The 11232-nt window shown below is 59.8% G+C and overlaps 1 protein-coding gene across 2 annotated transcripts; it reads left to right on the forward strand.

Moving 5' to 3' along the window:
- Positions 1-95: 95 nt before the first annotated feature.
- On the forward strand, positions 96-10860 carry LOC118544470 (uncharacterized). Of its 2 annotated transcripts, XM_078074245.1 has the most exons (5): positions 96-373; positions 649-1396; positions 6201-6380; positions 6748-6819; positions 6956-10860. In XM_078074245.1, the coding sequence occupies exons 2-5, from the start codon at positions 1384-1386 to the stop codon at positions 7834-7836; spliced, it is 1146 nt and encodes a 381-aa protein (XP_077930371.1). In that variant the 5' UTR covers positions 96-373; positions 649-1383; the 3' UTR covers positions 7837-10860. The 2 variants fall into 2 exon arrangements, with proteins under 2 accessions (XP_077930371.1, XP_077930372.1); XM_078074246.1 differs by lacking the exons at positions 96-373; positions 649-1396 and having other exon boundaries at positions 3911-6380.
- Positions 10861-11232: the final 372 nt, after the last annotated feature.

Consider the following 11232-nt stretch of genomic DNA (forward strand, 5'->3'; position numbering starts at 1 on the left):
AGAGCGACAGGGGCTCGGTCAGGGGCTCTGAGGGACTTGACCTCAGAAACTCGGGTGAAGGCAGGGAATTTTCATGCTCGTCTTCAGCAAAAAGGAGGAACCTACGCTTGAAATCAGGCCTCACCTGTATTTTTAAAAGGGTAGCAGATCCTTTGCAAGCGAAAGCTCTCTGACCGTGTGATATTTCTGAGAAGGGAAATCGGTTAGAGAGGGTCTTCTACTTGAGACCCTACCTCAGGGCACAGTCACAGGAGCAGGACATTAGCCGCAGCTGTTCCCACAAGGTTATCAGTCATGGACATAAGGATGCGCTGTCCCAGGGATGGTGTGAGCACGAGTCTGTCCCGAGAATCTGTTCCCTGCCGTCAGCAAGGTGAGGCTTGGGTGGGATTGTCGTCATAGGCTTGGCTGGTCAGCTTCAGCTCCTGTGACCGTCCCCCTTGAGGCTGTGACTGACCCTGGGACCCTCACGTTTGGTGGTCCCGACTCCGTAGTGGTGTCCGTCTGGGCTAGTCCGGGAAGGTTCTTCCTAAACATCTGGTTCAGACTGATGTGCAGTTTTGGCTGTGACCCTGTAGTTGGTGGGAAGCGTGCAGTCATTCCGCGGTGTGTGGGCCTCAGGTGTGACCTTGTCTCCTTAATCTGTAGCATTTGGTCCTCGAAGCCCTGTTCCCGAGCAGCTAGCCGCACACCGAAAAGTCCTCCCGCCAGCTTTCCTTCGAGTGTGGTGTCCTTGCTCTTCTGGCTTCCAGATGGCACGGAGGTTTGAGCCCGGGGCCTCTGAGTGCCCGCCTCACAGACTCGGGCTCCACGGGGCCAGAAACCACCCGCTTTCCCTTCTGTAAGTTCCCCTTTCTATAAAACAGTTGGCAGCAAAGATGTTTCAACTCAAGGAGTCCGGTTTTAGAGTCACTGAAGCACCATCACCGTGTTGGGGACTCCTGGGACACCTGCTCACCCCGTAGTTGGCCGTGGCACCACGAGCACGGGGCTTCAGGTCACCAGGCAGATGGGGTGGCTCTGCCTTCGGGGCACCTTGTGACCCTGCGGTGTGCGACGACAGCAGGGACCCCCAGCCCAAAGGCCTTCAAGGACAAGGCAGCAGGAGGTGAGGTGAGGTGAAGGCGGGCGTCCTGAGGAAGGCAGTGCTTGAGCGCAGCCTGAAGGATGGGGTGCGGCTTGGACGTCCGCGGTACGCGTTATGTCAGCACGGATGCGGGGCGTGTCCGGAGATGGGGGGGACTAACCGCTGGTGTTCCTCGCCAAGCGCCTCCTCCACGTGTCGTTCCACGTCCCCCCGGTCCTGTGCTCTGGTGAGGACCCTCGCGGCAGAGGTCAGTGAAGCCAGGATTTGGAGCTGGCGAGCTTCACCACCACCCCGGCATGCGGATGCGCTGTGAGTGTGGAGTCTGGCGGCCTTGGCTGTCAGGCCCAGGACCTGAGGTTTCACTGAGGCAGCAGCGAGCCGTGGTGGAGGTTTGGGGATGGAGGAACTTGGGTTCTTTGGGGCCAGTGTGCTCCTCCTCGGGGTGAGGAGTGGAGGGGCCAGGAGGCCCGTCAGCAGGCGACAGCAGCCACCCCGCTCTGAAGGGGCCTGTGCAGGGATAGAGGGGTGACGGTATTCCGGAGAGGTTCCCCCGAGCTGCCACTGTCCTTCTGGTGTGTGACGAAAGAGAAGTGGGGAGAAGTCAGCAGAGCACAACACTGACCTGGTAACATCCCCCCACCAATAGTTTTATCGTGGTCAAGTACGCATAACATAAAATTTATCATCTTAGCCACTTCAGTGTCTGTTTCAGGGGCATTGAGGGCGTTCACACTGGTGTGCTCCAGAACTTCTCATCTCCCCAGAGTGAAACCCTGCGCCCATTCCTCCTCCCCCACCCCCCGGCGCCCACCCTCCTACTCGCTGTGTCTGTGACTCTGACGACTCCAGGGACCTCATAGAGGTGGGATCCTACAGCGTCTGTCCCTTGGCCCCTCAGCATCATGTCCTCGAGGTCCGTCCCTCTGATAGCAGGTGTCAGCGCGTCCTTCCTTGTAAGGCCAAGGGGTGTTCCTTGGTGTGGATGGGCCACGTTGTGTGTGTTCGTCCATCAGTGAACACTTGAGCTGCTTCTCCCTCTTGGCTGTTGTGAGCAGCGTTGCCGTGAACGTGGGTGTGCAAATACCAGTTTGAGTTCACTGCTTTCAGTTCCTTTGGGTAAGTACTCGGAAGTGGATTGCTGAGTCATATCTGACCTGGTCACTTTTTATAAACTGAATCAGTGTGGGGAGACATGTAAACGACGTGTCACGGTGCTAGAGGTGAGTTGGGAGGATGTCCTGGGAAAACAAGACAGTACTTGGGATCGTTTCAAATCTTTTTCACGTGTATTAAGTACACTGTGGGTTTCAGTCCTGTGCTGTAATTTTGAGTAACTGGTTTTCATCAAAATGGGCCGTAACGTTGAAATAACGGTTCTGAAACACCTCTTCAGCATGGCGCTTGGCATCTGCCTCTTGTGATAGTTTCTCAGTGAAATGTGTTTATTTCGAGAATGTTCAGACAAATGTCAAAATTCACTGGGTGCTGGGCTCATTAAGGGCAGGGTCCACCTCTGCATTTCTTTATTCTCAGTTTCGCACATAATTATAGCGTAGGTCAGGTTCCGTGGGTGTCGGGGGCGTGTTTGCAGGGACTGTGGGAGCAGGTTCCTGCGGCATCCACCCACCTGTCCAGATTCCTGTGCCACCAGCTGGTTCCGACCTGGGGGCCACCTGGGGGACGACTCAGGATGTGATGGCAGAGAAGGTCCTCGTCGGCCATCGGCCTCCTCCTTCCACAGAGGGGGGGCCCCCACCTCGTCCCTTTCTGGGGTGCCTCTTATTCTTTGCCATTTCCCTGACCACAGGATTGCGTCCTGTAAAGAAATTAGGCTCCGTATGTGTTTCGTGTGAAGACACTATAAAAATTTTTTAAATGGATGTTGCAATTAGCTAATTTAACCGAATGATTCTGTAAAACTGGTTCTTTAACTCTACTGACCTCTCACCTGCAGCCGTTACCGACACATTGGCCCACTGTCCTAGTTACGCCGTGGGCTGTGGAGGATCCTCCGCATGTTGTCACCGAGCCCCCAGCACGGCCACCAGGGCACTGTGCCTGTTCACAGTTGGGGAGAGGGATGTGGGACTCGCCCAACACCCGAGGCGCCTGAGTGAGTGTGTGCACGCGTGTACGTGTGAGAGAGACACCGTCAGTCCTCGTTCCTCTAAAAATGATGCACGTGTCCATGCATCGACGCAGAGTTCCCACTGCGGCTCCTAATGCACACTTACGGGGCCTTGCATTGCTTTCCCGCTCTGTTTCGAAGGATTTTCCACTACTAGAAAAATTTTAAGTCTTCTCAGCAAGGGTCGGGTTCTCGTTTCCTCTTCCCGGTGCAGTTAGTGTGTCCCTGGGCACCTGCCCCCGCGCTTCGGTACAGGTGGGGCTTCCACCTGGCTCTGCCGCCGGTGGGAGCAGTTAGAGGAATGCAGAGGAGCAGTGCGTGCCTCAGGGCGCCCCCCCCCCAGTGCAGGGCTGTCCCCAGCGGGTCAGCCGGTGGCATGCGGCGGGGAGCAGCAGGGGAGGCGTTCCCACCCCTGGGTGCGACAGGAGCCTGAGAGCGGGGGAGGCAGAAGCTGTGAGCAGCATGGCTGTCCCCTGCCTGTCCCGTGAAGCTCCGTTTCAGAGCACACGCGGAGCCCCCCCGTGTGGCCGGGACGCTGTCTTGTGCTTCTGTTTGCCCCCGAGTCTCTGCCCTCAGGCGTGGGCAGGGACAGCCCCGGCTGCAGACGGAGTCCGGCCTCCATGCGCCTGCACCTGGGGCAGGGCTCGGCCTGCCTTCACGGTCACTGGGGAGGGAGGGAGGGAGGGAGCGAAGGGGTGGCGCCCCTGAGCCTGGTTCCAAACCAGTGGGAGGGCTGCCATCGTCCTCTCTGGGTGTTTGTAAGGCGACTGCGGCTCCTGGAGGTGCTGTGACCGGCCCTGAGTGGGCTTAGAGCTCACTGCTTCTGACCTCCAGCACCTTCCAAGCACCGCAGGGTCTGTGGGGTCCAGAAGGGCAGCTTGCACTGTTCCTGGAGAAGTTAGCTGTCCCCCGTTTCAGAAAGGAACGGTGTGTCTTCATTTCCTTCCTGTGCTCTCCTCTCCCCTGAAAGGTGCTGGGGCTCCCCTGCCCTCCTCCCGGAGAGGGTGAGGAGTGCTGTGTCCGTGCTCACCTCCCACAGCCATCTGCTGAGGCGGCCGGTGGGCATCAGGAACGGCCCAGCTGCCCTCCCCCTCCCCTGCCCTCATCCCAAGAGGGCTAGAGTCTGGAGTGGAGGACACAGGCGGGCTGGTCTGGCCCTGGAGGTTGGATGGCTCGTGGACACCCCCCGCCCCGCTCATGTGGGTCCGGGTGACGTGTGTTTGGTGATGTGCAGGTCCCCTTTCCCAGCGGGCCCTTCAGAGCTGTCCCGGGCACCACCTCGTCTGCGCTGCGAGGGGAGCTTAGCTCTGGACCAGCAGTGCGGGCCCGGTTTTGTAACACATAGCACCAGACGGGTTCCCGGTGGCCACACACACGTCCCCAGAGCCTTCTTCAGTTTCTCTGGGGGGAAGCTCGGTTTCTGGTGGGACTTTTCTCCTCCGTGTGTGCTCTCCTGGTAGACAGCTCCGGAGGGGGGGGGTGGTCTGTTCTCCTTGGTGGTCCTGCCCTGCCGGGAACAGGTTCCCAGATATCACACAGACCCCAGGGGGTCCGCTCACCCAAGCAAATTCTCCAGCGGTAAGTATTGCCCATTTATTTATAAACTACACATCCTTTTCTGCCCACCCCATAAAACTGGGGTAGCATAGATGATCAATCTGAAACTGTTCAGATGAATGACCCCTTGTGCCTCTTGTTTTTGCCGACACACATTCTTCCTGGTCAAAGAGCCCATCTCTCTCCTTCCCTCTTAGCTGGGAGAGTTGGGCGGGCCGTCCCGCCCCACACCTGAGCTCTGGTGGGGTGTCCACGTGCTCGGTAGAGGCAGGCCTCCACCCCCATGTGGACCCATCAGGCCCAGGGCCCGCGGCTGGAAGTCTTCAGAGAGGGGCTTGGCCGGTGGTGGGACTCACGGGCTAGAGGAGCCGCACGGAGAGTCAGACCACACGGTGAGGGCTGGAGGCTGTGCGCACTGAAGCTCGGTCCACCTGCACCTCACCACACCGGTAGGTGTGGGGCCAACTCGCTTCCATTTCCCAAAGCTCCTTTGAGCTGGATCTCTGGCATTTAACGTATAGGACCCTGGCTCCAACACTGGGTAATCACTGTGTTGGCGTTAGCGCTGTGCCGTTAACAAAGAGAAGCCCTGTGACCGCTGAGCGTGTGGGTTACGATTCGTGTAGGTGTGAGCGATTCGCATGGTGGAACTTTATGTCTTCTTACTCCACCAAGACCCCGGGCCAAGAGGTCCCCTATTGGGATACCGGTTCAAACCAGCGGAGAGGTTAATGAGGGACGTGGGCTCTGTCTTCCCTCGAATCCTTTCTTCGTGCATCTGCAGAGGGAAGCTAATGGGGAACAGCACGGGTTTGAACTCATCTCTGTGCGTGTCCGCCGGTGCCCCTGACGCGTGCCGAGTGTCGGTCATCAGGCCTGCGGCAGAGGATTCCACCCGGCTGTGCTGGGCGCCATCCGGATGGCATTTGCTCGTGATGGTACTCTCACGCCTGTGTGTCACAGATCTGTGGGGTGACTTTGGGGGTGACGAATGAACCCAACCCGTCTGCCTGCCTGCTGCACTTGGTGGATTTTAGGTTGGAGCTTGAAGCCCTGCTTGGAGGCTGGCAGGCAGGTGGGGCCGTGAGCGTGTGTGTTTGCCCAGGTAGGGCCAAAACCTACGGCGCCCCTGGGGAGGGGACGTTTGACCCGAGCTCAGAGTGAGCCTGGGCGCCCGAAACTGTCTTGGCACTTAGGGGATTGGGCACCCTTAGGCTGGGTGTGGGTTGGAGGGGGCACAGTGCTGAGCTTTGCAGAAAAGGAAGCTTTGTTGGGGGCAGGAGGGGGTGCCAGCCCAGTTAGCAGGGGTGCCCACAGCAAAGGGGTCTGCAGGCTGGTCTGTGAGTCACCTTCTTATACTCCGAGCTTCCTTCTGTTTCCGTGTGGGACACATCATCACATGAGTAAAAAGGTTTCTGTACCCTCAAGACTCAAGAGAAGAACAACACTCCCCCAGGAGATCTGATAGAAGAAGCCATTTGATAAGGGTCTGGAAAGCGAGCTCCCTTCTGCATCTGGTTCTGGAAATTCTTGGGCTGGGGAGCCGAACGAGACTTCTGGTGCCTCCCGTTTCTGCATCCATGCACCATCACCACCTGACGAGCGGTAGTAAGTCTGTCGAAACGCACTCTGAAATTCTCGCATGAGCTCCGGGGACGTGTTGTCTGGGCACCTTCCCGAACGGCTGCCCTTTCCAGCGTCGGGGCAGTGTTCTGCTTATAATGTTTCAAAGAGCTTCAAAGCATGGGGGCCCGTGCTCGGCGAGTGCTCTGACCTGTCGGCAGAGATGACCGGGCCGCGCTCAGCTCAGGAATTCCCACAGGAGTGTCCCCAGAGGGCTTAACCCCCGTGTCGTTAAAGGGTCACCGGTACCTGCCCCTCCCTCTGTGTCTGGCTTCTTTCACTGAGCACCGGGTCCTCGAGCTCCTCCGTGTCGGAGCACGGGCCGGAGCTGCCTTCCTTTTTAATATTCCAGGGTGCGGATCTGTCCCGCTTTGTTTACCTGTCCATTCACCGGTGGACACGAGAGGCTGCACCTCTTGGCCGTGTGAGTAAGTCTGCTGTGGGCGCGGGGGTGCAAATGTCTCTTCAGGACCTGCTTGCGGACCTTTTGGGACCCGGGAGTGGGACTGCTGGGTCACGTGGTAATTCCAGATTTAATTATTTGCACAGTTGAACTTCAGTGCTTTGGATTGCCGGAAATGCTTACAGACGACGACACGTGAACGTAGCACACGGTCGGTGTTCCCAGGTGTGCTCCCGTAACCCTGCGTGCAGTTCCGGTAGTGAAGGCGGAGCTGTCCCCCCCGGCCCCTGGCACGCACTGTGCTGTGGCGGTCCCCGTGACCCCTGGTCCGGGTGGGCAGGGACAGTGAGGGAGGCACGGGCCTCCAACCGCAGACCAGGGGCCACGCAGAGACCTTCCCCCCTCACCTGTCGCGTCACACGCGGTGCGTTCCTGCGGAGGAATCGGCACCCTTGCTCCCCGGCTGCGCACAAGCCCCTTCTGACCCGCGGCTTGGGAGACCCGTCCTGGGTGACGCCGGCAGGCCGGCAGCACCAGCACCTCGGCCGTCTCCCGGTAAACGGGGAAGTCACTGCCCTCGAGAAAGCTCCACCAGCTGAAAACCATAAGCAGAGCCGTGGAACTCCGGACCCTCGACCCACCCCCGCCGCCGCCTCCAAGCCCAGGGCTCCCCCGCGCCCCGTGCGTTTCCAGGCGTTTCCCTGTGACCCTCGCGCCTCCTCTGCACCAGGAGCCAGGGCTGGTGGCGACAGGGACCTGCCCCCACGTGCGCGCACAGTGGTGCTTCACGGGGCCTGTCGGAGCACTGAGGGCGGGAAAGATGAGAAGTCAAGAGACCCCAGACCCGAGCGTGGGGCGCAGTGTTCCAAAGAACTGTCTCTGCACCGTCCCCGCTTGCCCACCCGCGTCCTGTGGCCACCCTGTGCCCACTCGGACACAGGAAGGGGTTACGAGGCGCAGAAGAGCTGCGGCCTGGTCGCGGCAGATCCTGATGCGGGCTTTTGGGTGTGTTTCCCCACCCCCACTACTGGAGGATAGCAGTGTCGGGGGAGGGAGGAGTCAGGAGAGGGTGCTGGCCGAGGCCTGGGAGAGAGCAGCGGGATCCAAGGCGCCTCCAGGTGTGGACGCCGCTGTCTACCGCGTGGCATGTGTGTGGAACAGGTACTTCTGCGCACCCGGTTCAAACACCTGAGCTCCTTCCCCGGGGCTTTCCCAGCGGGAACCGCCATTGACAAAGCCCGGGGGCTCGAAAACAACCCGGATGAAACGTTTTTGCCCTTTCAGTTGGTTTTCTTCCAGAGTATCTTGCTTCCGGGAGGTTTCCAGAATACTTTGACTTCAGAACTTTGGGGCACAGATTCCCAAAATGGATTTGAAAGTGTCAGGTTTCCAAATATGTTGGCTTTGACAGTGGTCCGGGCTTCTAAAAGGTTTGGTTGAAAAATGTTTTGGTTCTAAAATGTTCCAAAACTGTGTCCCCGAGCACAGAGCACCCGCAGTGCTCCGGGAAGGGGCTGGGGTGGAGCGCTGGGTGAGGAGAGGAAGTGCGTCAGTCCCGGTGGGTGGACCAGGGCGGGCAGGGCCCTCCCTGCCTTGGGGGTCTGTGTGCTCGGTCCTCCATCAGGAGGTGGGGACTCGGCTCACGTCTGGCTCGGGCGAGTGTGTGTGTCCTCAGAAACCAGTTCCTGCCCTTTCCCCCCTTCCGGCCCCACGGGACATTCTGCTGATGGGTCCTCGGCTCTTTCTGAGGGACCTCATTCATCCCGATCTCAGTCTGCACGCCTGGCTCCTGGGTTCTTGTCCACGGGCGTCGGACTCCAGGGAGAAGGCTGACGGGAGACTGACTATTCCTTTCAAGAAAGGAGACTTGTATGGGGAAAGGCGTATGAGTGGGAACTCGGGGCTTTGTGCAGAGTTCTTGTAAAGTCAGGGGCTGAGCCAGGACTATTGCCGTTGTCCAGATAGGAAAATCGAGGCCCAGAGAGGCTGCGTAACCTGCTCAGATCCCGTCATTACTCCAGGATTCACATGTTCTGACCCCAAACCCCTGCTTTTCCCAAACCTTTCAAAGGCCCCCTTAGGAGCCCTGCCTGCCATCAGGGCATTTGAACCAGGGCCCTCCCACGGCCCATCCGAGTCTGCATGTGTCAGCCCCAGGGTCTGCGGTGCCAGGCCCAGCCTTTAGAGGAGCCAGCCTAGGCCCAGACCGTGTCTGAAAGGGACAGGCATGGCCTCGGGTGCCTTGGCGCTCAACACTGTTGACGGTGGAACATGGGGAGTTGGTGGGAAGGGCGCATAGCTGAGAGCCAGCCTCATGTCCTGGGGTGGAGTGATGTGGGCGACCCAAAGTCTTGGCAGAGAGGCCCAGAGCAGAGAGGAGGAGAGAGGAAAAATCCAGCACTTAGGAAAAACATCGCCAGCTCAGGGCGTGGCTGGGATGCGAGCACCGTCACACCCGGGGAGCGGCCCCACCCTGGGCGCAGTGCCCGTCCAGGGAGCCAAGAAGATCGTGCCTGAAATGTGTCAATTGATTTTGGGGCCACTTCCCGTCCAGCGGAGCTCATACCGCGTGGGCGCAGCCAGGGAGGGCTGGACATGCCTGTGTTCAGTGCTGCTGGGTCCTTGTCTGCCAGGGCGTCTGAGGCCCCTGCTGTAACTGGCCACGAGCTCCGCCCAGAAGCCTGTTCCGTGCCCCTCGAGGGAGGGGGCTCATGGACATAACCCAGAGGCATCTGTCCTCTACAGAGAGATCTGCGGAGCATCAGCCCAGTGGGGTCGCGAATGCCCAGCTGCATCCTCCCGCATTCTTATATCTTCCCGGGCAGCGGGAGCCCCATGCCCACAGCCCATGAGAAACCAGACAGCCCTGGCTCTCCTTCCCCGCCCTCCCCTCCCCTCCCCGAGCTGGGACTGCTTGCTGCCTGGCGGCTGAGACACACACGTGGTGGTGACCTGGCCTGGCCTGGAGATGGGCCCCGGTCCCGGACCATGAGTTCTAGGCTGAGCGCGGACAAGAAGGTCCCCACAGAACCCCCTGGCCCTGGCCTGACATGCTGGGGGTTTGGGGCTTGGTGCTGGGGCCCACCTCCCCAGGGACAGTGGCTCCTAGGGCCCCGCCGAGGGCCTGTCTGCCTTTGCGGTCTGCCAGCTTCCTGGCACGCTGTCCAGACGAGCTGGAAGGACCTGAACGTCACCTGGGATAGCAGTGGGGCGGTCGGCGGGCGTCAAGGTGGGTGCCACATCTTCCCGTGGAACTGGATGTGGGCTCCTGTGGGCAGGGCTGTGCTCTCTGGGTCACTTGCCTCGGGCTGGTGTCAGCCCCACCTGGCCAGCTTCCCTCTTCTCTCTTGCCTGCCTGGCTCCTGAAGGCAGCCCGGGACCCCCACTCTGGATGGGTCGAAACCAAGGTGCAGATGGGGACAGACTTGCCAAGGTCGCAGCGAGGGCTGGAGCCAACCACCGGCCAGCCTCCCTCTACCTACTCCTGCCCTCAAGGTGCAGTGGTGCCCTGTGGTGCCCGCACCGCCCTGTGGTGACCGCCATGGCTTCTCCTGAGCGTGTGCTGTCCTCTGGTGGGAGCACATGGGGGCTGCAGGGGACCAGGGGCAGAGGAAGGAGGCCAGCAGGAGGCCTCCTGCCCAGAGGGCCTAGCCCTTCACCCCACTGCACAGCTCCCACTATGCCAGGCCCACCTGTGCACAAGGCTGTCCGTGGCCCACCATCTGTGTGGCGGAGGCCGGGCTCACGCTGCACCAGCGCCCTGGGTGAGGCTAGCAGCCTCTTCGCGGCCTCCCCTTGCCACTTCTAACCCACCCTGTTCTGACAACACCTTCAGGCCGTAAAGGCCACGGGCTTTCTCTAAAGTCCCCTCCCTCTTGCATCTCCCCACCCACCTTCTCTCTTCCTGCGTGAACCCTGTCTGCTCCCACATGGGAACCGCAGAAGGTCCACGTGGGAGCACAGAGGTGGTTTTGCAGGACTTTCCTGAGAGGTGGCTGTTTCGGTGTACCCACTGCCCCCTCCACAGTCATCTGTCGAGAGAATAAACACATTTAACATCTCTACCGGTGAAGGCAATATTTGTGTTGGAGGAGGTCTTGGTGTCACCACGGGGTCCACGGCGGCCTCGCCTTGCACACCCACCATGGCAGGGGGCTCACTACCTCACTGCCCCTCCTTGGTCGGATAATTGGCCGTTTACAATCTCCGACGAATGTTGAGCCAGATCTGCCTCCTCCGAAGTTGGGAGCTGCACAGAACAAAGCGGTGGCCTCATCCACGTGAGATGCGTTTAGATCTTGGAAGACCATGCTGTGTCTTGTGTCCCTCAGTTTTCCCCCAAGAAAGACTCGCATGAAGCTGGCAAGAGTGGAAGTCAGAGCCTGGCCGCCAACCTGTCACTGCTTCAGGGGAATCAGCAACCCCGCCCCCACT

The sequence above is a fragment of the Halichoerus grypus genome, chromosome 6 (assembly GCF_964656455.1).
Source record: "Halichoerus grypus chromosome 6, mHalGry1.hap1.1, whole genome shotgun sequence".
NCBI lineage: Eukaryota > Metazoa > Chordata > Mammalia > Carnivora > Phocidae > Halichoerus > Halichoerus grypus.

Coding starts and splice junctions, on each gene's coding strand:
- LOC118544470 (XM_078074245.1), top strand. Junction 6,381..6,747: donor TCACCACCTGACGAGCGGTA/GTAAGTCTGTCG, acceptor TTAATATTCCAG/GGTGCGGATCTGTCCCGCTT. Junction 6,820..6,955: donor AGGCTGCACCTCTTGGCCGT/GTGAGTAAGTCT, acceptor GTTGAACTTCAG/TGCTTTGGATTGCCGGAAAT.